This window comes from Microdochium trichocladiopsis, assembly GCF_020744255.1.
Source record: "Microdochium trichocladiopsis strain MPI-CAGE-CH-0230 chromosome Unknown B0I36scaffold_3, whole genome shotgun sequence".
Taxonomy (NCBI): domain Eukaryota; kingdom Fungi; phylum Ascomycota; class Sordariomycetes; order Xylariales; family Microdochiaceae; genus Microdochium; species Microdochium trichocladiopsis.
Window position 1 is genome coordinate 2,463,991 of NW_025763546.1, and position 25,266 is coordinate 2,489,256.

A 25,266-nucleotide genomic window follows, 5' to 3' on the forward strand; every position below is an offset into this window, starting at 1 on the left:
TCGCCTCTCGCAGCTGAACCGCGTTGGTACCCATTCTAGAGTAAGTATGGCTTGTCTTCATCTATGACTGACCCCTCCGCGGTTGATATCGCCGTCTTCATCGCCCGTGCTAAGCCCGTCACGACCGTCAGCCTCATCATCGTCATCGTCACTACCACGATCTTCTTCATTATCATCGTCGTCCTCCTCCTCCTTGCTAAGCTCTTCCTGTTCCTCGGCTCCAGCATCACTAAGCCGCTCGTGAGGAGGCAACTGACTTCTCAGTCCTGCAAGCACCGCACTCAGCCCGTTTCGAAGCTGCTCCGTGCGGGCCTGCCGGACTTGCAGATCCAGTGTGGCGATGCGCTCGCGTAGTTCTCGCATCCTGAATGCCTCAGGGTCTTCTTCTGGGGCTTGTCCTTGCGAATCTCCTCCACCGCCATGGGTGCTCGATGGTGGCCTTGCCAGGGATGTGAACTGGCTTAGGACCGTCGGCGAGATCTGGTCGATTGTGCCCGGGATAGCGCTGAGCTCGCCACCCGCACTGCCATGAGCATGCTCGGCAGCTGGTAGCGGCGGCGGCGCCGTGGCCGATGAGCCCAGGAAGGCGTTCTCGAACCGGCCGGCCATGCCGCCGCCCTTGATGGCAAAGACGACCTCCTCGATGCCATGCCAGTTCTCTTTCGGGGGTCTGGCTCGGCCACTACCGCCAGCCTTGTTGCTCGATGGTGTCGGAGGCAGGAGCACTTTCCGCCACGCCGCGGCAACTTCTTCGACTGGGTTCCCGTATGCACCGCAGCCCCAGGCCCCGCCTAGGACGAGCTTCCGGCACCCTTTGGCCTGGAAGATGCGCATGACCACGCGCATCTTGTGTATAACTGCCTCGCGGTCCTTTTGGTTGGCATAGCGTTTGATGACCAGTGCCTCGTGGATGTCTTCGTCGCCATCCTCGTCCTCTTCCTCTCCCTCTTCCTCTTCATCCGAGTTCGAGTCCAAGTCATTCTCAGGTGAAGTTCGTGGCTGGTCTGTCGTGGATTTGACACCTCCGTCATCGCCATCCGGTACCTCCTCGACCTCGGGGAACCGCAGCATCGCAGCGCTGACGCAGTCTACGAACCACCGGTCCTTCTTATCCAAGTCGTTACCGGCCTCGTCACGGAAGACGAGGACGTCGGGTGTGTACACGGCGCCGAGCTCGGGGAGGCGGTAGAACTCGTCCCGCAGCGACGGGAGCAAGGTGGTCCGCATGCAGAGCGACTCCTCCTGGGTCATGGCGCCGTTGAGGAAGCCGCCCCCGGGGCTCAGGGGGGACGCCATGTTGAGGATGCCCACGCGGGAGGTAGTGTTGGCGAGGTCCGCCCTGGTGGTCTTGGTGGGTTTGGCGGCACTGGCTGTCGCGCCGCATGCATCATCGCCTGCTGGTTCAAGGAGGTACCGGGCGACGGTGAGGGTGTCTGCAATGGCGAGCCGGATGCGTGGCGGTGTTGCCGATGCAGGGTTGGCGGTCTTGTCCGGCCTCGACTTCGAACCCGGAGCCACGTCCGGCAGCGCCGGGCCCGTTGCGGCACCGGGCCGCTCCGGAGCCGTGAGCTCCTCCTCGTTGTCCCCGTGCCCTCTTCCTTTACCCTTCCTGCCCTTAGCTTTGCCCTTGCCGGAGGATCTGCTACTGCCATTGGGCGCAGGCTGTTTTGCATCCTTGAACTTGGTTGTTTCAACCGTTGAGGTGGTTGTTCTGGCAGTGGTCGCGGCGGCGGGCTCAACAATGAGCTCTGCCGCGTCGATGCCCCGGCGGGCGCGGGGGTGTGCATTCAGCAGCGCCGGGATTAGCTTGTTCACCGTGGCTTTTGCCCTTTTGGCACGAGCATCACGGCGGAACTCTGGCGGCGGCCGGCCGAGCGAGGGCTCAGTGCGGCCCATTGTGCAAACTGAAGACGAACCGAGGAGGAGATGTGTTTGACGGATGGGAGGCGACCTCTGCGGGCAGGCCGATGTGCTCATGACATGGCGACATCATTTTCAAGGTGGGTGGAGTTCCTGGTGCCACTGGAACCTTGATGGCCGCCTGTGTTGGACTTTGGTGCACCTACGTACACGATGCGTCGAGTAGGCATTCGAGCGGACATGAGGCGTATCGCCAAGCAGCTCCGACGGCGATTTACATCATTGCCGCCCTGCTTTTTTCAGGAGTACTTCAACTATCGTAGATGGTTTGAAGTAACTTGTTCGGCCTGGTCTGCTCTGGTTCTGCACGTACGTCAAGGTGCCTGACTACAGCAGGTGCCGGGGTCATGACAGCCAATCAGCGCGCAGAAACTAGGCTACTTAGCTCCATTGGAGCTTCCGTCGCAAACCACTTGCAAGCTTACAGCTAGGCACGTCGCCCTGATCATTTCTTCCTTCCGCTTGACTCACATCTCCGGCTCGTCCTTGCCTTGAACCATCTCCGCACCCTGTTTTCTAGCGTCGCCTGGTGGTAGCGCCTATGGACACCATGGCAGACCCGGCCCAGACTCCAGGTGGCCTGCCCTTTCCGACCGATCCGCAAGAGTTCGACAGCGACGAGCGCATCTCCTTCTCGAGGCTCGACAACAAGTTCCTTGCCGTCAACGACGATGGCACAGAGTACGAATTCGACAACCAGCTCAAGCGCTGGATCCCTCAGGTAGACGAGGAGCTCGTACGCCAGCAACAGCAGGCATACGGCGTGGGCGGCGATGATGACGACGGCGCAGACAGCCAGCACAACAACAAGAAGCGCAAGACGGCCAATGGCTCCGACCGGCCCAACAAGAAGCACAAGCAGCCACCAGCGCCGCGACAAAACACCGCCATCTACGTGACCGGGCTCCCCGCGGACGCGACCGTCGAGGAGGTCCACGACGTGTTCTCGAGGAAATGCGGCGTCATTGCCGAGGAGATTGACAGCGGCAATCCTCGCATCAAGCTTTATACGGATGCGGACGGCAAATTCAAGGGCGACGCTCTCATCGTATTCTTCAAGCCCCAGAGCGTAGACATGGCCATCATGCTACTCGACGACACCCCGTTTCGCTTCAGCGCCTCGGATCCCAACATGCGTGTCCAGGCCGCCGACTCGAGCTACAAGAAGACCACCTACGACAAGGACGCTGCAGGTGGTGCAGGTGGTGGTCATGCCGAGAATGGAGCCGCGTCGGACCGCGCGAATGCTATCACGGGCGTCGGCGTAAAACCCAAGGACAAAACGCGGGAGCAGGACAAGCAGAAAGTCATCAAGCGGACGCAGAAGCTGGACGCGAAATTGGCGGATTGGGACGACGATGACCCGTACGGCGGTCAACTGGAGACCAACGCACGTAAGGATCGGGTCGTCATTCTCAGGCACATGTTCACACTGCAGGAGCTCGAGGAGGATCCGGCCGCGTTGCTCGATATCAAGGAGGACATTCGCGACGAGTGCTCTAAACTTGGCGCTGTAACCAATGTGGTGCTGTATGACCTTGAGGTCGATGGTGTGGCCAGCGTCAAGTTTAAAGATCCCAGCGCGGCAGAGGCCTGCGTGAACCTCATGGATGGCCGCGCTTTCGACGGAAGGACAGTCAGAGCATCCATCGCGACTGGAAAGGAGAAGTTAAGACAATCAGGCAAGGACAAAGGGGATGTGGAGGACGATGAGCATTGAAGGGTCAAGAAGATACGTCGTGCAATACCAAGACGTCCCGTGGAAGAGGATGCCACGAGATATCTACACAAGGGTTTTATCCTTGCGCATACCGATATTTATGCCACTCATACCTGCGACACATTTCGACAGCCACAGTCGAAGAAGCCATCGTTTGCTGATCTATTCAGACGTCTGAAGCATGAGACAGGCATCCATGATCAGTCGAGGCTTCCAACCAAGCTCTGGGTCGGTGGTCGTTCCCAGAAGAGAGCAATATATGTCACAGAATAATGGTCGACCCACCTGTTGAGGCACCTTGATGCCCGGCAAGCGATCTGCGGATCTAGAAAGCCCGCTCCTTTTACGGGTGATTCTGAGCGCATCACATGAGCTACCCATGACATGCAGGAGCATATCGCCAAGCGCGCTTAGATACGTCCCGCTCGTTCAGGCCGTGTAAAAAGTGCCCCCGAGCCCTTGCTCTGCACATGGCGTCGCTAAATCGCGGGCTCTTCTTATGTTGAAGAAATCCATCAGTCTTCTATGCTGATATTCAACGCCATACGATGGCTGTCTGAAGAAGACCAAGCTCCTGGCTAGAAAGGCCGCGAGCTACGTTCTCGGCAAATATAAAAAGACATGAAAATCATAGACTCAAATGCTACTTGAAGTAATGATACGTTGTCTTGTGGTGCAAGTCATGCGAAAAGAAAACAAAAAAAAAATTAAAAAATTAGGATCATGTATCTGCCTGCGCCATCTACGTACAAGTTCCAAACCAGAATGCACAATTCAACGTCTCAGTTGACAATCAAAAAGCTACGTATAATATCACCACTTGCCTCGAACGGGCCTTGTGAGCCTGTCACAACGGCGCGGGTCGATACTCCTGGCGATAACCTCGATCTCGCCTATCTCCTTGGTCCCCAGCCTCGGCGGTGATAGCCGGCTCCGCGGCCGCTGTCCCATTCACGCTCGCCCCAAACGCTGCAGTGTTGGACGTCGCGACGCTGGCTTGACTCAGTCCCAGAAGACCAGCCACACTCACACTCCCCGTACTGCTGCTCATCGTACCGTTGGGAGCTGTAGCAGCAGCGGCAGACGAGGACCAGGAGGAGGAGGAGGAGGAGGGCGGCGTGAGGGTTTTGGTCACAGTGACCATCTGCGTGACTGTCTTGGAGAGGGTGGTGACGCGGTACGCCAAGGTTTTTGTGATTGTCTTCTGGACGCTCTCTGTGATTGTTGTGGTTGAAGGTACGAGGGCTGCCGGTGGATTTTCCGGTGGTGGCTGGTGGTTCTCGTTGCTGCCCTGGCCCTCAACAGTGTTCTCGCCGGGTCCGCTTGTTGCTTGTTGGACAACCGGTGATCCCTGGACGGGCAAGGTTTGCGGCGGAGGCGGCGGCTGCTCTTGCTGCTCTTGTGGCCATGAGGCCGCCGGAGGAGGGGAAGGCAGTCCCGGAAACCCGTCCACAACGACAGTCGTGAAAGTGATATGTATCGAGGGCGGCTGCGGTTGCCCGGCTTGCTGGCCCGGCGCCCCGAGGATAACCAATGGTGAGGGAGATGGTGGTGACTGTGGCATGTCCATTACTGCAGGAGGATCCGGAACCGGGACAGTCGTGGTGGTGAGCACTTGAATCGGACCGCTGTTCAAGACCACCACTGGCGAAGCGGCACCCTGCGAAGGCGTATTGCTGCTGCTTGCTACCACAAACCCTCCAGCTTGCGAGACAGGCGAGGGGATCGACGGACCATGGACCACCGTCGGACTGGGCTGCTGCTGCTGCTGCTGCTCATTGTCACCGTCATCCAGGGCTGTGCCCGGCAGCGCGGATCTCGCAATAGCCGGTGATCCACGCTTTCCAACAACATTGTGAAATCCCCGAGCGGGCGGCGGTCGCGGGGGTGATGGTGCCGCAAGAGACGTCTGCGCGAAGAGGCAAGCGGCCACCAGCATCAAGATGGCCAAGAGGCTGGCGGGTTGGTGCAGAGCAGTAGCGGCGGACGACCTGACACGATATCTTGGCCGCAGGCTGCGGCGGGAGGGCCTTGTGGTGGTGCAAGGCATGCTTCGGGGCCTCGCTCCTCGCCCTCTTGCTGGTTCCGTCATTTATTTTCGATCTGTTTGTCTGTCTGTTTTGTTGCGTAAGGGGGAAAGATGGCACAGATACCACGCTTCTTCTTCTTCTTTCTTCTCCTTTTGAGGACGTTCTCCTCTTGTGGGATATCTTTGCTGTGTAGGTAATGCGGTGCTGTCGTTGTCGGTTTTGCAATGTTTTCGTCTTCGGCCCCCGATGATATCCGAAAATATCTGACGGAGCTGCGGTAATCCGAGAGGATTGAAATTCTGGACTTGACAGCTTCACACAAATATTTTCTCCACCAGCGGAAGAGGGCCAGTGCCGTCAGAAGCGCGAGAGAGCTACCTTGTGGTCGCTCGGCTGCCGTCTGAACGAACGAACGAACGAACGAAAAGCGCCGCTCGGCACCTGGCACAGCGTGTAGCTCGGGGATGGATCGTGCCGAACAGGTCGAAAAACTGCAACACGGAATTCCGAAAGCAAGGAGGACGAAGAGAAGGGTATCGTGTGTGTGTGTGTGCAGGTTGAACTCAGGGAAAACAGAAAGACAAAGCCACGAGAAACAGGGATGAAGTGAGCAAAGAGAGTAAAGAAAAGAAGGCGAGGAAAGGGAAAGGGGGCCAGATGATAGATGCAAAGGGCGGAAAATCGGGACACCTTTTCTTTTTCATCAGTTCCTACCACGTCCAAACAATAGATCAGCATCTCAAGAAGGGATGAGGAGTTGAAGCTATCCAGGTACAGTTAGATGTGCACCCTACGTACATGCGCGTGTACATGCGCGTGTACGTGTCGTTTTGCCATTATTGTTTCCCTCGCCCTGACTATCCCCTGTGGCTTTCTCACATTGTCTTGAGGAAGCCCGCGGAGTTCCGCATGGTAGTAGTGATGGTTCCATCCACTGTCATAAAGAGGCGGAACTTCTCTGGATTAGCACATTTCCAGGCGGGCAGGGGAAGTGCAAGAGATGACGACGGACAGCCGGGCACGCAAAAGCGATAGTTGCTCGCAGCATTGGCCCGACGATGTCGTTAGCAGGGCGTTGGCAATCTCATGAGCTATTAGGTTTCGCGGCCATGGGTTTCCCTCTTTTTCTGACCATATCGAGGGATGTCAAATCTTCTCTGCTCTTTTACAGCGGGACAGACATGAACATTCAAGTTACTCATGAGATCACCCTCCCCCTACCAGCATCATCCAATATACATTTCGACCTCCAGCCCCTCAACAAAGTATTGGATTAGTGCACACCATGGTCAAGGCCCTCTGCCACACAAGTCGACATCAAGCTTTCAACCTCTATCAGTCTCCTCGGCTATCCCCTCTCATCTCGTTCATGCCTCTCTAGATTGTCGACATATTTTTGCGTCTTGTTAATCCCCAGGACCGCTGATTTTCACCGCTACTCGCAAAGCTTCTAGGAGAGTCTGAATCAAAGGAGGGCAAAGGGCAAGGAGGGGTCCGTTATTGTCTCACAGCTACACAAAAGGCAACAAGTCCGTGAGACCCGCTGTGCACGGGTGTCGCTGAGAAAGGGAACGATGGCATTTTCTGCAACGGAGGGGGATAGTACAGGTCTTTTTTTGGATTTAAATAGGATCCTATCATTCCAACACGACAACTGTATCCGAGAAGGGAGGGGCTGTGGGGAGGGATACAGGTCTCGGTCATACACCCTGTACGTGGCGTCTGCTGGTGTGCTCCCTTGCTGATTTCTCGCGTGGCCAGCAGCTTTGTCAGAAGAGAATGGTGGAAAAAGGCAGGGCCAACACGATCGTCACAGGATGCACGCGCAAGGTTTTGAAGAGATTCTGCGTTGTCGCTCATGTGGCTCCGTGCACACATCTCGATTGTGTCGATCTATGTATGCCCCGAGGGCCCTCGATCGTGCTAGATCTCTCCGTCGCTTCAAACATCCCCCCTCGTGCCCAGAACCATGGTTAATGCTTTTCTCTCTGGGCTATGCAATCTCATGGGCTTTTCCCCTATACTCGTCCGTGGCCTCCATCGTGTTTTCGAGCTTTCGGGCCCTCTGCTCTGGAATTTCTTTTCCCGCGCATTCGGAAGATACAAGAGATGGACCTCGGCTTTGTTACTCTCGGTGATGTGTTGGTCATAAAGACTAGTGAGAGTGTAGATGTAAATGCAGTCAGGGTATCGAACATCCTTATGTGAGTTTGTAAAAGCAATAACGCCGCCGTCAAAACGAGAAGCAAAACAAACAAGAACGAGTTGGAGTTCTCGTAGTACCCAAGCGCAGTAACCGGAATAAATGCTGGTGAAGTGATGCTAGCCCATGGTGCCGTGAGGTCGTGCATGGTAGAGAGAGTGTTATGAAGGGGAAACGCGCGTGGCGCAGACGCATAATATCAAGAGTGTTCCCGTGAAATTGCGCTTCGGCTCAGTCCTCCCAGATGGTCTCCAAGTCGAGATCTCCTCGTCGCTCTGCACCACAGACACTCCATCTCTTCCGCTTGTCTCGTGAGCCGACGCCCAATGTCCGCCCCCGAGTCGGCACGTCTAAATTGCCACGGCCTTTCCCATCCTCTCCTTCGGCAGCATCAGCAGCAGCTTTGAGTTGAGCGATGCGCTCGGCTTCGAGAGCGGCCTCTTCGGCATCTGGCGTATCCGGAATCGTCTCCAGACTAGAGATGCTAGGGCTTCGAGACCTCATGGAGCTGGGGGTTGATGGGACGGAGGAAGAATGAGAATAGCTGGGAAAGCTGTAGCTTCCCAGGCTACTGTCGGGCCTGTAGGACGGCGAAGTCGCCAGGCTGGAAGGCGTTCCGGGGAGTGAAGGGCCTCCAGAGCTTGTCACGGTGTAGCGGAGAGGAGATGCATTTCTGAGGGCAGATGAAGGCGGAGCCCCATGCACTGGCGAACTGCTTCGGTCGGGGTGACGCTGGTCGGTATCCAGAACTGATGTCCGCACGGGTGAAGACGGGAAAGCCTCGTCAGTAGGTTTGCGGGGAACGCGCTGCCGGCTGGGTGACCCAGACGGGCTCGACGGACGAATGAGTGGCGGATAGACGATGCGGCCGGCTCCATCGAGCCCAGGCAGAGAGCGTGTGCGGTTCATGCTTGGCAGCTGGAGACTGGCCGTGGACTTTGACCGGGTGTGTGAGCCTGAGAGTGGCGAGGTTGTGCGTGGCCGGTAGGGAAGAGCAGTGGTGCTCCATGGCGAGGTCGGCGAGAGTGGCTCGGTGGACCGGCGGACGTTGAGCGGTTTGCGAGCTAGATCTGAGTCGTGGGTGATGATGGGCGTAGTCGGACTGTGGTGAAAGCGCATGGTTGGTAATGGGGAGGAGCGGAACTCCTCCAGACTCTCGGTCTCAGGCACAGGCTCCATCTTGGGTTGTGTTGTCGGCGGTCCCTCTTTGAGCAGCCGCGTAGCAGAGGAGGTGGTCAAGGTGAGAGAGAGGGTTGAGAGCTCGGCAGCTGCGAAGAGATGAATCACAACAAGGTCAGGCAGCCTCGTGCAAGGTGCATGCACACGGACGACAGGGACTGGCCGCCTTAGAGGTGAGGCATGGAAACAGGCTGGGGCCGTGCTTCACGCAGTGCAAGGCAGCTGGAATGCGGACCTTTAGCCGGAGGCCAGGAAGGGCGAGGACCGACGGAGGATGAAACCACGGGGAAGCTGGCGGAGGCGATCTGCTGCTATGCTGGGCACGTCACATGTGCCGAGTCTGATTGTGTGTCGTGTGTGCGCCCGCAGCAAAGATTGATTGCTCAACGGTGGTGCTGGCTCGCCTGCCCTGGCCTGGCCTGCCTGCACGCTCTGCACGACGAGCGAGTGCGGAGGATCGAGAAGGTTGGAGGCGACGGGGATGGGTTGGCCGAAGAGGGGCGGCGGAGGCGCAAGGGAGCAGCCGAGATGTGATGTGACACGCCAGCGGCTGCACACCTGAGGCCGCGTCGGTGAGGGCGGTCGCACAATGATTTCAGGCAAGGGAACCAAGCTGCCCGGATGGTGCTATTCTTCTTGTTCTTTGCCGAGCGACAAGACGTCTTGCAAAGAGCACCAGATGGTCTGGGAAAGGGGACGGCCAGCTTACGAAAGACAGGCACTTGTCCGCGGCTGCAGCCCATTCCTGGGCTCCCACTGGGCCGGCAGCTAAGACCTGAGAAAGGGGGTGGAGGCACCTTAAGGTAGTCAGTGGGGAACCACGGCCGCCCAGGCCAGTCAGGTCAGTCCCCTCATGGCTTGGGCAAGTGCAGCATTGTCCGCACTGAGCACTCTGGGCTACGAGCCTGCTGGAGAGCTCCTGGCTAGTGCTGCTAACTTCGCTTGGCCACGGGCTACCACGAGCCATGACCCCATCTCTGCTGCCCAAAGGCAAGCATCAGGCATTGCAAAGGACTGCATTGAAGCTCGCCTGGCCTCACGCGGCTCGTCGACATGCCGCAGCTCCTAGTATGGAACCCAGCTCGGTTTGCCCGCGGGCTACTGTAGGTGGGTGGACATGCATATGAGCGCGTGAACCCTGGATGCTTGACAGGGCAGGACAGCCTGTCAATCTGGCACCGACGGTCAGGGTCCTCGTGGGGTTGTCCGTCGCCTTTGCCACTTGAGCACTCCGCACCCGGCCCTTCAAGCCGCCAGCTCCCTGGCCAAACACGCTCATGCGAAGAGTGGAGCGGCGGGCATCGAGGCGATGGACCAAAAGATCCATTGCAACGCTCTCGGATGATTCCCGAACAGCCCGCAGTTTGCTCTGGTCACCCGCCCGCCTCTCTGGAAGTTTGGACGAATTGGCAACCAGGATAAAGGTCCATATCATGTAGGCTGTCGTCGGTCGTCCATCATCGAGGCTGCCCACGTGGGTGGGTTCTGGAAAGGTGCCTGGCCACTAAAATGCCTCTTCTGCCACACCATTGCACTCACTCACTGGCATCTGGATAGCCTACTCGGACGGAGCGAAGCCCGGTCGCTTCGTGTCTCATCAAATACGTCGCAGGTAATCTTCGGTCGTCACCTGCTGCCACAAACCCCATCGTCGCTGTTGCCGGGTATAGTTCTACCTCGAAAAGCGTGAAGCCTCCACAACTTTGACGCCATTCTGCATGGCATCGGCTCGAGCTCTGATTAGAAGGTCGGCAAGGGACGCCCGGCACCTGGCTCAAGGCTGAATTCCTGCTAAGAACAGATTCCAGTGTCGTGGCCATCCGCCCTGGCAATGAATGAGTAGCAAAGTAAGACGAATTCGCTTGGGAAGGTCGCCCTATGGGATTTCGGGTCGGGGATGTACCCGTCCTACCGTGTGTATGGTCACGGTGATAATGGATCGAGACCATGGCGTAAACTACTGGATATGTTCATGTTTGGCTGACGCCATTATTGATTACGGCAGAGGGCGAGCCTGGTCGTCTGCAGACTGCGAGGTTTCAGTGACTACCTGCTTATAGTGACTATGGGAAGAGTTCCTTACGTAGGCCGCGTGAAAAGAAGTCTGCAGGCTTTCGAATGGGTACGATCACGCTGAATTACGCTACTTGCATTAAGGTAGGGTCCCGTGAGTATGAATGGGTACTGTACGATTGAGCTCGCTTTGTCTCTTCGTGTCTTGGTCTGACAGTTGAATCATGGCGCGCTACATGACGGCGATAGATCGGTTTGTGATGGCAGCACTTATTTGCAGCGCATCAGACAGTATCTAGTTTCAAGGCGATGCTCGGATGTCGTGGACTGGCCGAGATAGCATGCATTGTGGGCAGGGCGTGGTTCCTGCCAGAGGTCTCTGCAGCTGGTGGTTGATGGGGCCTGCCACCGCAAACTGACCACAGTTGCAGGTCCGTCCTGGTGCGCCTGCCTCGAGTGGGGCCCGCTCCCGCCAAGCCCACCCGGGCGCCGCCTTCCCCCTGGAATTCGATCAGCATCTCATCGTGACTTTATCGAGCCTCGTATTCCTTGACCGCGCCGCATCTCCTGTCCACAGCACCACGACGTGCCCTCGTCATTGTCAAGCCAGGTTGCTGGCAACAGTCAGCTTCGAGTCCTCTGCATGGCTGGCCGGACTTCTTGATTCCATCTCGAGCCCTCCACCTCGCTCCACTGCCCGCTGGCGACGCTCACTTTCGACTTCGCTGACGTGCCTCGACAACGGCTAGTCCACGACGCACGACGCTTGCCCATCTCTCAACATGGTGCGGCCCATGGGGGCAGTTCGCATGCGGCGGACAAACTATGTCACCCTCTTCATCGGAGCCGTGCTCTGCCTTTTCATCATCTACTTCCTCTCCGGCAGCGGCGACTCCTCAACCTCGACAAGCAAGACGCCCATAAAGAAGCCGACGAAATCAAGTCTTATCGGCGACCGGCCGCCCGTCAAGCGGTACAATCTGAACAATGTCACCATCACACCGGACCCTATTGGCAATCGGGAGGCTGTCCTGATCCTTACGCCCATGGCGCGCTTCTACCCCGAGTACTGGGAGAACTTGCTCAAGCTCAACTATCCGCACGAACTCATCACTCTCGGCTATATCCTGCCGAAGACAAAAGAGGGCAACGCCGCCACAGCCGCGCTTCAGGCAGCAGTCTCCAAGACGCAGCGAGGCCCCGTCAAGGATCGGTTCCGGAGCGTCGTCATCGAGCGAGAAGACTTTGAGACGCCATTGATATCCCAGGACGAGAGCGAGCGTCACAAGATGTCGAACCAGAAGGCCAGACGTGCTGCCATGTCGCTAGCTCGTAACTCTCTACTCTTTACGACACTCGGCATCGATACCTCGTGGGTCCTCTGGCTGGACGGTGATATCATTGAGACACCGCCAACCCTCATCCAAGATCTGGCTGCCCACGACAAGGCCCTTATTGTGGCGAACTGCTTCCAGAAATACACCAACCCAGAGACCGGGAAGCTGGAAGAAAGGCCGTATGACTACAACAGCTGGCAGGATAGCACTGCCGCGCAAGAAATGGCTTCGAAGATGGGTCCTGACGACATCATCGTCGAAGGCTATCAAGAGATGGCCACCTGGAGAGCGCTCATGGCTAAAATGCCCGATCCGGAGAAGAACAACAACCCCAACTTTGAAGTTCCCCTCGACGGCGTTGGTGGCACTGCGTTGCTGGTCAAGGCTGACGTCCATCGGGACGGCGCCATGTTTCCTGCATTCCCTTTCTACCACTTGATCGAGACTGAGGGTTTCGCCAAAATGGCGAGGAGATTAGGCTACAAGCCGTTCGGACTTCCGAACTACAAGGTGAGAACGCCTCGTTCCTGTGTTGAATGCACTATGCTGACGATTTAATGCTTGTCAGGTCTACCACTACAACGAATAGAGCTTTGGGAAGCCCTGCTTTCCCATACCCATGAGTCAAATCTTACTATATTATGTCATGAGGGTCATTGTTGCATAGGAGAACCGGAGTTTTTCCGACTGGTCATTGTCATCTTGGTATCATTGAACAGTGTCAAAAAGAGCATCGCGAACTCGCGACTTGTTTTATGTGTGCCCTTAAACTATGTAGGGCAGTCTGGCGAGACAATTTTCGTGTGTGGTGTCATGATTTTACAATTACGCTGTGCTTCTGAAGAGTGAATGGAAACCTAAGAGGCATTATTTTGCAAACTCGGGACATGCAGAGCTGCCCTGTACTCTGAACCCAATCGCAATCCCTCACCGCTGTCTGCCTCGCCGCATGCCAACTCCCCCATCACCTCGAGCCCATATCCCGCGCGTTTCGCTACTTTCATCGTCCCTGATACCGACCCCCATCATCATTGACCCAGAACTCGACGAGCCTCCGCGCGCCGACGGCGTCGCCCGCGCGGATCAGGGCCGCGACGTCGACGTTCAGCGGGGAATCGGTCTCCGGGCAGCCGAGGAGCATGCGGACGGCGCGGACGCTCTCGAGGATGCCGTAGGCCGGGGTCCAGGCGTCCTTGAGCAGGTCCAGGCATATCTCGCCGGTGGCGAGGGCAATGTTTGCGTGGACGACGGGCGTCACAAAGGAGATCTTGGGCGGCTTGTTGGGGTACTCTGTCGGTATCGAGATGTGTAGGAGCCAGCGGCCGTCTGTAAGTATACCGGGGGATCAATGTGTCAGCGAAAGTGTGCGGTCGGTCTCCTTAATGGATAATAATAAAACCCCAACGAATCGAGAGAACCGAGCTTCGGCGCAGCTATCGCCAGCTGGTAAGAAGACAGGGGAAGTAGAAGGGGGGGGGAGGAAGGCAAAGAGGGGATCGCTTCTCTTCAATAAAAAACAATCGCCCTCCTCCATCTGCTATTAAAACTCACCATCATAGCCGCCCCCGATCCCCCGCCCGTTGACCACGGCCTCCCACTCGAGCAGCTCTCCCTCGTTGACGGGTCCCAGCCGCTCGATGCCGGCCTCGGCCGCGCGCTCCTTCTCCCACACACCCAGCTCCTTGATCAGCCGCTTCGTCGCGCTGCGTGACGATGACGACGACGAGCCCTCACTCTTGCTCGATTTCGACTTGGATCCGCTGCCGGCCATATCTTCTTCTTCTTTGCCGTGCCGCGGTGGCGTGTTGACGTTGATGTGGAAGGAAGTCTGTCTGTTGGGGGGCCTGCGGGAGTAGATACGCGCGCATGCGCGTGTGGGTGTCGTCTTTTCGGATTGGTCGGTGTCGGACAGCTCAATAGAGGCGCGAAACAAAAAGGCTTCCAGAATATCTCCAAGATAAAGGTTACTCCGAGAAGTCCGGGCTGTTTTGTCTTCCGCGCAGGCCAGTGCGTGGGTGTCAATTGAAGGAGGCCGTTCAGAGGGGGCCGGTACCAATTGAATGCTGGCGGCGATTGTCACTGGTTGTTGTTGTTGTTGCCTGACTCTGGGCAGAAGCTGAAGCTGAAGATTAAACGCGACCCGCCCGTGGGCCCCTGCCCAGCTGGGTCGAGCCTCGGGATGCTTGGGCAGGGCAGGGGACGGGCCTCCACCCGCCCCCACACTCGCCCCAGAAATCAAGATTCACACCTTTGGGGGGAGACATCGTGGTGGTACTGGTGTTGAGGTGGTTAACGTAGGCTATGCTATGTTAAAGGACCCAGCGCAGTTCCCACCTGCACTACTGCCCGGTATTACTACACTACACACCCCGCCTAGTGCCCGAGTATCAAGTGTCGACTGTCTCTGCCAGCCTCAGCATTGCTTCCCAGAAGACAAATCCACCATGCTGTTGCGTGTCACGCGCATAGTTGTGTGGGGACGTCCATGCCGCCGCTACCCTTCGAAGCATGCTTAATCTGTAACCATAATCAATCTCTCCCACGGGCAATACCGTACACCCCTAAAGTAGTCTGCTAGATACATGGGCCACGACTGGAAGCTCTCGTCGTGCCTGAAAATTTGTTGTAGAATCGTGCAATCATCGTTATGCAATCCACCCATTGGGCGGTTAATTTCAAGGAGTATTGCGCGATATGGCTGTCGTACTGCGCAGAGCCTCATCACGACGTTCTTGCGGCGCCGTCATGGCCCAAGACAGACCGTGGCTGGCGCGTAGTTGACGCTGAGAGACGATATCGATGTGCTAGCAATCTGGGCAAGTGCCGTCCAAACACCGTCTAGGATTCGGAGTGCTGCTTCGATTTCCAGAACTGCATCATCCGACTGATGCGCTTCGCTCTGCTTACTTTTGCCTTCTGCTCAGGCTCGTCTTCCACGGCAACCTCCATGCTCAGCTTGCTTCTTTCCCCATGGGCACTGCTGATCAATCTGCTCAGGCTAGCCAGACTCGATCGCCGCCTCCCAAACGCAGTGGACGTGAAGGATGCGGGTCTCTGATCATGAAAAGGTTTGCCTCTTGGCCGGACTGGCGGTAGGAAACTACTGTCCCTAGTCATCGTAGAGTTGCTGCTGGTCAATGACGGTACATCGACAGAGATCCTCACTATCTCTGGACCCGGCTCTCCCATCAACAGAGACTGGAAGCTGTTTTCATCCGCGATGGATGAGGGCGCAGTCGAAATGCGGTGAACATCAGACATGGGCGATCGTGGGGATGGGAACGATGACGAGTGGTTCATCGAGTACGGGCTGGCGGACATCAGAGATGGAGGCGGCAAGCTCACGGACTTGACGTCTACGGGTGCAAGGTCGCGAGCGCTTCGTCTTGGGGATGGTACCGAAATGCTTGACGTTTCGGAATCAGGTCGCAAAGCAGGCTGGCATTCCTCTTCAACAATGACAAAGTCGTGAAGAGAACCCCCGGCCGTCTCCGTTCTCATGCGAGAGCCAGGTGGCTGCATGTCAAGGCTCGACCCACTACCTTTGCGCTTGATAGAGTTCGATGCCAAAGCCGACTCTGGCAAGAGAAAACTAAGATCTCTTTCCTGGGTGGGAGTGTCGGCAGAGTCGTTCTCGGACGCAGATGAGTCGACCGCCTTGCCTTTGGGGTCGGCGGGCGCTGTGATCGAATTGATAGACGAGGTGGCATCAGAAGCATCATCATCTTCTTCGTCCTCCTCAAAGACGTCGGCCATGGTTGAGGACGACCCAAAGCGATTGATACCGAACTTGCCCTCAAAGGGAGGCAAGGTCGGCGCACTCTCAGCACGGCGATGATAATGCATACCCGGACCGCTGAATCCTCTCATGCCCGCGGCACTGTGAAGAGGGCGCCGTGAAGATTGTCCCGTGCGCTGGGCAGCCTCCCATTCGGCGTTGTAGGTGGGGGTATTGAAAGGACCCAATGCAGCATCCAAATCAATCATCTGGTACGAGGCTTCGTCGTCGGAACTCGATCTGGGGCGCGTGATCTTGTGTGACGCTACTGGGAATGTGGCTGCAGACATGGGGGCGAATGGAGGCAGGTCGTCTCCGTCAGGCTCGTCTTCGTAAGCCTCGTCATCAAACATTATTCTTGGTGGTGGTGGCGTCAGGGACCGACGGCGCCCAGCTATCATCTTGGCCGAACGGGATTTGCCTTTTCGGGTCAAGATTGAAGTGCCCCAGGCACGAACCTTCTTTTGCTTCTTCTTCTTGCCAGATGACTTCTTCACGCTCGAAGTGACCTCTTCCACAACGTCGACCCGTGCCGCGTCAGGCTCGAGCTCGGGAGTCGTCACTTTATTGGACGTTCTCGAGCTGTCTGAGCCCGAGCTGTGCGGTCGCCCCTTACTCAGGGCATTTGAGCCAGTGAAAGGATCGAGCCCGAAAAAGGACCAACGCTTTGGTGTTTTGGTTGGTGTAGACACTGATGGTTCTGTAGTATCGTCTTGACTCAACCCAATCAAGAGGGGAATCGAATTACGCCGGCGAGGTGACATGGATTCAATAGGAGGCACCGCAATAGTGGGCGTGTTCTCAAGAACGGCACCGGCAGTGCTCGGTCGGGAATTCGATCTCGGTGCGGACGTGACTGACCCGAGCAGATTCCCGGAGTCCCGATCTGAAACCACGGCTCCGCCGAGGGAGATAATGGAGGAGATGCTGTTGGAAGCAGAATGGCCACCAGGTCGGATCGTTGCGAATGTGCTCGTGGTGTCTGTCGAGACGAGCGACAATGGGCGAGGTATGAACTCGAGGGTGTCGGAGAATCCAACTCGAGCACGCGGGGCCGGTTTGGGAGGGGTCTCGGCTTCTGGCTCGGGGGCTTGGACCGGTGGTTCAGGTTCAGCTGCCATAGACTCGAGAGGAGTTGTCGGCTCGTTGCTCTCACTGTCAAGCATCGGTGGTTCCATTCCAGGTGGGCTCAATAATGGCGAGGTAGGTTTGAGCGCGGCTGGGCTGGTCGGGGCGCTGCTGCCCCGGGAGGAGTTGTTGCTAGGCTTGAGAATCATCGTGAGGTCGTGTTGCGAAATGGCTGCAGAGCGGCGATGTTGGTGACCACGTCTGCGAGCGGGTGGATCAGAGGGCTTGAGGTGAGGAGACGCGAAGCCGCTTTCTGATTTGGTAGGGCTCGTGCTCATAACTGTGATTGACTCGCCAGCCCGGAGCTTGCCGCCCACAAACTCACTGGCACCACGTCGGTGTCCATGGCGGACCGGTGGCACGTGTGGAGATTGCGGTGTTTTTGGAGGGCTGAGCAGGGAGTCTTGATCGTCGAGCTTCGCACCAGGGTTGAATGAGAAGTCCGGTAACGCAGGCGAGCGCCCAGGAGATCGTGGCTGGCGGGCTGTGCTGTCTGGTGCGAGAGAGGCTCCAGGGTTGAAGCTGAATTCAGGAAGGCCAGGCGAGGGTCTCGGGCTGCGATCAGTCCCTTGTTGAAGGATCTCCGGCAGTCGGTCGGCAGGCTCAAATGCGGACCTAGTGCGCCGTCCGGTCGCCCTAGAGTACGAAGATGGAGCGGAAGAGGGTTCCTGCCGCGCGGGAAAGACGAAGTGAGGGTTTGGCGGTGGCAGCGAGAGATCCGGAGACGTGCCAAATGGGGACTTTGGATGAGAGCATGACGTGTTCTCGATCTTGATGGGCGCCGGGATGCGGATGTTGCGAGTTGGCGATTCGCCCGGCAGCCCAACAGCCGGTAGTTCGAAGGTGCTATCGGCTGTTGTGGTAGCCATTTTTATTCCAAGCTGCACTGCAGCCTGAGATAGAATTATCGGCCAGCCAAGGCTCCCATGAATCACTGAGACGTGCCCAGGCGAAGATGAGACGAGACGAGACGAGACGAAGCAGAAAAGGCGGACGTCCCTAGTCGTGGTTCGCCGAATGCAAGTGTGACATTGAGGACGCGAGTTGCGCGAGACCGATTGAGTTGATCCTGCAACAGAATGTGTTCCCGGCCCGGATGACCCAGAATACAGGCGCTATGCTGCAATGTCGACGTTTGAGGCGTCTTAAAAATGGGGGTGTAGTAGCGGTAAAGTCTCGACTGGAGAAGACGTGTGCGGATGGTTCAGTCGATGGTGTGCGAGCAGCAGCACGGCGGGGCGTGGCGTGGCAGAAGGCAAAAGCGGCGATGGTACAAAAGGAGCGGACGGTCAGGACCAGTTGCGAAGCCTGTCGCTAGACAACAGGCAGGGCGACTGGAGCTGAACCAAGTGGTGGTTGTGGTTGAGGCGAAGGGTGTCGATGCTGGTTGAGGTTGTTGTGGGAATGGTGATGGAAGAGCAACGGGCAGCGGTGTCTGGCCGAGTGGGTGGAGGGCAGAGACGCAAGGGAAAGGAGTGAGCGAGCAGCGCCAGCCGGGCCAGCCAGCCAGCCAGAGCGACGGCGGCGGACGGGAGTGGATGGCGCGGCCAGAACAGACCGGGCGCTGCTGGGCTGGCTCAGCAGGCAGCGTGGGCGCCCGCGTGCAGCTGCACCCTCACAGTGTGCAGATTACGGCCTGGGGATCCCCCCCACTGCGCGGGCGCCCATTTGGTCCCCCAGGCGCTCCCTCGCCCGTATCGCGGCAGCAGGCCCTGCCCACCTTGCCTTGGCCGGGTCTGCGCCTGTCCTTGCATGGATGCGACCATTCTGCGTGCATGCGTGCAGGCGTGCTCGCGGTGCATGCGACCATCTCTCACAATCCTGCTTGATACAGAACGCTGCCTCAGGCTTGCGCGATTAGTTGCTGCACTGGCGAGTCATTGCCAACGCTCTTCTCGCCAGGCGTCTCTGTCCTCGGCTGCCGAGACCTGCCGCCCTTCATAACCGACCTGCAATTGTCGAGCTCGTTATCGCCAGGCACTCGCAGCCACGTTATAGGGCACGCACGCCTGGTCGTGAATCTGAGATGCTTCCTTTTTCGCCTTGCATGAATGGTCCATACTGGCCAATCAATCGGTGAACCACGGCTACTGCGTAATGTCAAACGTGCTCGACCGCTCTCGATATAAGCTGGCTCTCCACGTTTCTGCTTCTACAATCACCTAGGCAATCATGCGAAGAAACAGCCCTCAAAGTACCAGGCCTGAGTGCGCAGTCCGGCCCGCGAGGCGAGTTGGAGCAGTCGACATGCGTCCTGCCAGGTTGAGGCTTGGCTACCGCCCGTCTGCATTACCATGGTGGGTTTGTCTTGGATCACTCCGTGCGGCGATGGCTTCTTTCGGCTGCACCCTGGTAGATCCGGCTTATGCTAGATAACATGCCCTTGGCCAGGCCTGCAGGGCGGTTTCCCGGCAGCAAATAGCAGGGCGCCGCCTCCCGAATCAGCACCTCCAAGCCGATGGATTGTCTTGTGTTGGTCTGGCCGCCCGTGGCTTGTATCCCCAGCCAGCCCGTCCGCGCCGTCGACTTTCAGCAATGGCCGACATCTTGGCCCAACCAGCCTGTAAACCCGTTTCAAGCCAGACGGATGCCCCTGGGCCTGCTCGGCCGGCGCAACCCAGGGCGCGCACAGACATCTCCGCATGTGCAGGTGGATCTTTTTGGGCAACCTTGCAAGTCCTGCCCAGGCTTCTGGCCACTCACGTCCCGACGCTCAAGGTTTTTTGCTGGCGGCCCTCGGGGACCCAGGCTCGCCAGGCGGTCAGGGGTTGCCTCTTCGCGGCTTAGCGGCAGACACCCTGGGCAATGCAGATGATTGTTTCCTGCAAGGTACCAGATTCGCCATGCAAGGGTCGACTATGCGCTCTCAAAGGTCGCCTGCAATCCTACAGCCAGCTTTGCAACCCACCAGGCACGCAAGAGCACAAATCCAGCAGGGTCCATGGGAATGGCACAGCGCGATGTCTCTCTGCTGTGCTGTCGATAATGCATACCTTAAGGTACTCATGTCCAAATACCGTTAAAAGAAAACACCCTGTGGCACAGGCGGATGGACGATCTGGATGCTCAGCCTCGCTCGGAGTGGCCCTCCACTTTCTCGACCTTCATTAGGCCTAGTGCATTGAGTGCACGTCAGAAACAGATTTCCGTCATGTTTGTTTCCATGGACGGACAACGGCGATGCCGCAGCCCCGTTCACCAGACTTTGAAATGGCTCGCCTGTTAGAGGATTCGGCTTGGATATGTCTGGATGAGCCGCGAGAACTTGCATCCTGCGTGCGTGTGTTGCTCCAGCTCAGCCATGTCCAAAAGGTAGAATGAAAGGGCCGCGGCTCGCTCTGACGAGGGTCACGCGGCCTCCGACCGCTCTGATTGCTTCCGACATGGGCTTTCAAGCCGCCACGGTACATCGGCAGCCCCATGACGACAAAGTGTCTCCATAGGCAGGGCCTCCTTGCAATGTTTATATTTGCTTTGCCCGGCGGCCTCAGCGAATGCCAGAGAGCACAAAAAGACGGGGCGGTCGGGGCTTGGATGGGATAATATGAACACCTCGTATCAGTGCAAAAGGCAAGGACATGCCCGAAAACGCTGCACGGCCCTGATGCTAGAAGTTATGCAAGGCACAGCTGAAGGAATTGGCCAATGGGACCTTGAGGGCGCCTAAGCTGCCGAGCTCGTCTCGCTCGTATCGTATCGTGTCCTTCCACTAGGCTGACCGGGGCGCGCACCACACAGGATTAGCTGCATCTCCTAAGGCACCTTGTTTGAGTTCGTTCATGCTGATCCGCATCAGGGCCCCCGGTGCAGAGGCCGAGAATAGAGGCTGACGGCGACTGTAAGCCGGATTGATCATTTTGGCGCAGCAATCAGTGGTGAATGTGCCAGAACTTCCGCGGCTTCACCCACTATTCTGGTCGTGGCCCAGGCAAATAGATGCGGACCCTGATCGCCACTGGTTGTGGCTATCAGCATTCCAGCACCTGCAGTTCATGCCACGCAATTTGCCATGTCTTCGAGGTCGCTATGAGTCTGCTTCTGAGCTGGGACCAGTCTGACAGCTGTCTAGGACTGCATGATTAGAAATGAGATGAGAGCCAGTTCATCATCTTAGCAGCTCTCTTGCAAGTCTATGAGGAGTTGTCCCTGGTGTTTACACGGGACCGGGGGCGCAGGCTGCTTGCTGAGCTACGGCCGACGGCTGAGTGTCATGCCCACGAGTCAATGCCAGCGCACCTGGCGCGCCTCTGTCCCAGACCCCGACTTTCCCGGGTCAGTTTGGGTGTCACGACTCGGTCCCGCAAGCGAGCTGGCAAGAAGGCACACGAGAACATGCGCGCGATTTAGGGTCCGTCCATGGGGTCGCTGACGCCCGTCAGCCAGCCTCGGCCCGTTCAGGCACTGCCCAAAGAAGGAAAGGGCCAGCGGAGCCGGCATCACTGGGCGGTGAGAAAGGGGACCCTGGAGCGATTGTTCAGAGTGGAGGAGCACTGGGGCATGGCGAATGTCACAATCCGCGGTTCGGACGAAGTCCCCACTGTGATTGGGGCAGGCCCCACGCTCACCGCCTTGCTCTTGTGGACGGCTACTGGTCATGGAGCACTGAAGCACCTGATCGTAACGGCAGAAAAAAAAACCCGTCGAGATTTGCATTACCCTACATTCAGGGATCATCCAATCCTCACGCAACTGGCAGCACGACAACAAACAGCCCGGGAGTGTCTGCAATTTCGGTCCCATCTGGCACATCCATCCGACTCCACCACGGCGAACAGACTCTGTGACGAGACGAAAACACGTGCGCATCAGCCCGTCCACCGCCCACCCATTCGTGGCTTCAGTCCCAGCTCCCAATCGCTGCCCGGTGATTTTGATCTGAAACACACCATCATGTCTTCCGAGCAAGCCCAAAATGCGCCGGTGAAGACGCAAGACGAGACTGCGGTGCCAGCACAAGGCATGCGCAGGAACGGTACGCGGGGATTTCCAGATGGCCCAACGGCCGGCCGCGAAGGACTGTCACTGACAATGTTCACCGGACCTAGGCAAGCAATGGCACGCCCCCAGAAAGGCCTTCCGCCCGGCGTCGGGGTTGACTTCATTCGCGAAGCGCACGCAGGCGCGCGCCGAACTGGCCGCCACCAAGGCGAAAGAGAAGGAGATGAAGGATGAGAAGGAGGCAGAGCGTCAGGTATGGTTGCCGAAGTCGATACAGACCTATTGCCACATTGGCAGGGTACGGCATCGCATAATGCAGGAATGCTGACCAGAGTTGATCTTCCAACCCATTTAGAGACGAGTACAAGCGATCAAAGACAAGCGCGAGGCCAAGGCTGAGAAGGAGCGATACGAGAAGATGGCTGCGACGATGCACAAAAAGCGGGTTGAGCGCCTGAAGCGCAAGGAGAAGCGCAACAAGCTCATCAACTCTTAGTTGCAGTCATGGAACTCACAGACTTTGGTTACGCAGCAAGACGAGCTTGTAGCCGATGCAGGCCTGTAGTTGTAGAAGAGGCACAAGACCCAATGTGCCTTCCTGCAGCCAGCTCCGGAGAACGACCGAAGAGGAAGCAGGCATAGGCTATGCTCCGTGCCGAACCTCTCAGCGAACAGGAGACATTGGCACGGCCGAGGGAAAGACCCATGACCCCGTGGGTGTACACGACCAAGCGACAGGCCCTCGTTGAGCTCGGGGTGTCGTTTGGGGAACAGTATCGTTGCACCAGCCTCCAAACTCGCAGCTCGACTCGCTGGAAATGGCGATCTTTTGCTTTCGGGGCCGCCTGCGAGAATTTCAAGTCTCGCCTGTGTGTGTGGCGGAGGCTTTGAAGGAAATTACCGGACCACCTCTATGCGCGATGTGCCTGGAACATGGCTGTATTTTGCGCGATTCTCAGGATTGGAAATGGTGCCGCTCCTATATTTGGCAGAGTGTCCGAGACATTACTCGGTTCAAGATGATCATGAGACAATGCAATCAGAATAAAGCTCTGGGCTGAGTCCTTGGAAATGAAGCAAAGACTTTCCTGGCTTGACCTCGTGTTGAGTTGACTTGACGCACGACTTGAGGTCATAATTAATGAATTATACTTCTGCACATATTGCATGCATGTGAAAGTGTGGGAAGACGGGGACGCTCCAAAGCACCAGGTGCAACCATAGTGGGTCAGGCCCCTGGCTGGGACGACCCAGGCAGGTATGACGCCGCTGGCTGGGACCCAAGCACAACCCTTGGGAAGAGCTGGTCCCGCATACACAACCCATCACTGCATCTCCCCTACACCTGCGTTCAAGCAGCAGAGGCAAGGAACGCAGCACGCACGGCACACAACTCCTGCGCAGTCTTCTTTGAAAGGCTCTCACGCAGCCAGAGGGGCCATGGCCCAGGCGAACAGCCCGCTGCCAGCAGCATCCACAAACACTGCAGAGGGCACCAAACAGCACCGCCAACCTCGGCACCAGATCAAGCGCTCCTTGACTGAGCTCGCAGGACCGGTCCGCCTGCCCCGGCACAATGACAAAGACCGTCAACAACAGCAGCTTCGAGGCCGCGACCTAAAAGATCATGACGAGCGCCGGCATTCTCCCCGCCATCATCAACACCACCATGGACACCACACCCACAAGGACCGCGATGAGCACCGCTCCGGACTCGTGAACCAGCTCCTGCCAGTGCCAGGCTCGGCGGGAGGCCACCATTTTTTTGGCCGCGCATCAGCGGACATGCCACGCTCAGAGCGAACTTCTTCATACTTTGGCAGCGATCTAGACCGCAGTCGGCGGCCGAGTCTAGTTGGTGGAGGTGGTGCAGCTGGTCCTGGCAAGATAGACATTTCGAATGCTGCTTCCGGAGTGATAGCTGGGGACATACAGAGACGAGCGAAGGGGAAGACAAAGGCGGAGCGGGAGGCACTGCTGCTCCGGGAACGGGCCGATGCTATCAGTCGTGCAAAGTGAGTGATGCACAGCCGGTACTGCACTTCCTTCTGCTGGCGCGAACAACAGCAAGATACGACCGCTGTGCAGGGAAGCTGCAAGTACTTGAGACGCTGAAAGCCCACAAACTGACCAAGTTGCTTGTCTACACAGCGCGCTCCGAACCTCTCTGGCCGAATTGAGCGCCTTCTCCAATGACGCGACCAAAACTTTGGACGACTCGTACTATTCGGTTCTCGAGCGGCTCGGCACCCTCCAGCAAACCATTGTTGCCTTGCGCGAGCTCGCAAGCTTGTCCAGCGATCTCGCCCAATCGTTCAAGCACGACTCGAGCGAGCTTACCGAGGAGATCGAGGCCCAGATACAGCCATTTGGCGAGCTCGACGAGCACCAGGACCGCATCAAGAGCCTACAGCAGCGCATCACTGTTGGTCGAGACAAGACGAAAGGTCTGACCGAGCGCGTAGACCGTGTGCGCGAGCGCGTAGAAGGGTGGGAGGCTGCGGACCAGGACTGGCGAGTGCGCACAAGGAAGCGCCTCAGGGTCATATGGGTGGTAGTTGTTACCACTGCTATCATCATGCTGCTGCTAGTCTTGCTGGGCGCCCACCAGGATGAGCTTCTGTCCGCGTCCACCACAGCTGCGGCAGTGGGAGCAGCATCGGCACTGTCATCAGGTATTAGCTCAGCTGGGGCTTCGGTCTACTCCTCAGCCGTACACAGGCCAGTAACGACGGGAAACTCGGGGGGAGATGTTGGCCCAGACACCCTCGGTGACGCGCTCCCAGCTGAGAGCAAGGCAGAGCAACGCTGTCATGAGGATGATGCCGTGGGTGGTTTAAGAAGACTGATTGATGAAGTCACGGAGGCTTTCCGGGCACGGCAACAGGAGGACCGACCAGATCCGGACGTGCTGAGAGTCCTTGACGAGCTTTAGGCACGGGGATTGGCATAAAGGTCATATGTTGGATTTTTTCCCCACTCTCAAATTATTTTCCTTTTTTTGCAAGATCAAAGATACC

The 25,266-nt window shown here is 57.5% G+C and overlaps 10 protein-coding genes across 10 annotated transcripts; 6 read left to right on the forward strand and 4 right to left on the reverse strand.

The window, feature by feature from the left end:
* Positions 1–57: 57 nt before the first annotated feature.
* On the reverse strand, positions 58–1,896 carry B0I36DRAFT_360716 (uncharacterized protein; the record flags this gene model as incomplete). Its single annotated transcript, XM_046158362.1, has 1 exon — positions 58–1,896. One exon carries the CDS (start codon positions 1,894–1,896, stop codon positions 58–60), a length of 1,839 nt encoding a protein of 612 aa, XP_046015421.1.
* Positions 1,897–2,470: 574 nt separating this feature from the next.
* Positions 2,471–3,640, forward strand: B0I36DRAFT_239211 (putative nuclear mRNA splicing factor-associated protein; the record flags this gene model as incomplete). The annotated part of the gene is made up of 2 exons (XM_046149672.1): positions 2,471–3,125; positions 3,228–3,640. The coding sequence occupies 2 exons, from the start codon at positions 2,471–2,473 to the stop codon at positions 3,638–3,640; spliced, it is 1,068 nt and encodes a 355-aa protein (XP_046015422.1).
* Positions 3,641–4,487: 847 nt separating this feature from the next.
* On the reverse strand, positions 4,488–5,690 carry B0I36DRAFT_405877 (uncharacterized protein; the record flags this gene model as incomplete). The annotated part of the gene is made up of 1 exon (XM_046161800.1): positions 4,488–5,690. One exon carries the CDS (start codon positions 5,688–5,690, stop codon positions 4,488–4,490), a length of 1,203 nt encoding a protein of 400 aa, XP_046015423.1.
* Positions 5,691–8,104: 2,414 nt separating this feature from the next.
* Positions 8,105–9,052, reverse strand: B0I36DRAFT_347129 (uncharacterized protein; the record flags this gene model as incomplete). The annotated part of the gene is made up of 1 exon (XM_046156535.1): positions 8,105–9,052. One exon carries the CDS (start codon positions 9,050–9,052, stop codon positions 8,105–8,107), a length of 948 nt encoding a protein of 315 aa, XP_046015424.1.
* Positions 9,053–11,847: 2,795 nt separating this feature from the next.
* On the forward strand, positions 11,848–12,991 carry B0I36DRAFT_360720 (Anp1-domain-containing protein; the record flags this gene model as incomplete). The annotated part of the gene is made up of 2 exons (XM_046158363.1): positions 11,848–12,912; positions 12,971–12,991. The coding sequence occupies 2 exons, from the start codon at positions 11,848–11,850 to the stop codon at positions 12,989–12,991; spliced, it is 1,086 nt and encodes a 361-aa protein (XP_046015425.1).
* A 411-nt stretch (positions 12,992–13,402) lies between these two features.
* B0I36DRAFT_240160 (ubiquitin-conjugating enzyme) lies at positions 13,403–14,173 on the reverse strand (the record flags this gene model as incomplete). The annotated part of the gene is made up of 2 exons (XM_046149741.1): positions 13,403–13,728; positions 13,954–14,173. 2 exons carry the CDS (start codon positions 14,171–14,173, stop codon positions 13,403–13,405), a joined length of 546 nt encoding a protein of 181 aa, XP_046015426.1.
* A 5,777-nt stretch (positions 14,174–19,950) lies between these two features.
* Positions 19,951–20,331, forward strand: B0I36DRAFT_347132 (uncharacterized protein; the record flags this gene model as incomplete). Its single annotated transcript, XM_046156536.1, has 1 exon — positions 19,951–20,331. One exon carries the CDS (start codon positions 19,951–19,953, stop codon positions 20,329–20,331), a length of 381 nt encoding a protein of 126 aa, XP_046015427.1.
* A 1,867-nt stretch (positions 20,332–22,198) lies between these two features.
* B0I36DRAFT_360722 (uncharacterized protein) lies at positions 22,199–22,742 on the forward strand (the record flags this gene model as incomplete). Its single annotated transcript, XM_046158364.1, has 3 exons — positions 22,199–22,280; positions 22,354–22,499; positions 22,602–22,742. 3 exons carry the CDS (start codon positions 22,199–22,201, stop codon positions 22,740–22,742), a joined length of 369 nt encoding a protein of 122 aa, XP_046015428.1.
* Positions 22,743–22,903: 161 nt separating this feature from the next.
* On the forward strand, positions 22,904–23,377 carry B0I36DRAFT_91211 (uncharacterized protein). Its single transcript, XM_046163572.1, has one exon. The coding sequence runs from the start codon at positions 23,065–23,067 to the stop codon at positions 23,305–23,307; it is 243 nt and encodes an 80-aa protein (XP_046015429.1). The 5' UTR covers positions 22,904–23,064; the 3' UTR covers positions 23,308–23,377.
* A 309-nt stretch (positions 23,378–23,686) lies between these two features.
* Positions 23,687–25,181, forward strand: B0I36DRAFT_360723 (uncharacterized protein; the record flags this gene model as incomplete). Its single annotated transcript, XM_046158365.1, has 2 exons — positions 23,687–24,261; positions 24,398–25,181. 2 exons carry the CDS (start codon positions 23,687–23,689, stop codon positions 25,179–25,181), a joined length of 1,359 nt encoding a protein of 452 aa, XP_046015430.1.
* Between the last annotated feature and the right edge of the window lie 85 nt (positions 25,182–25,266).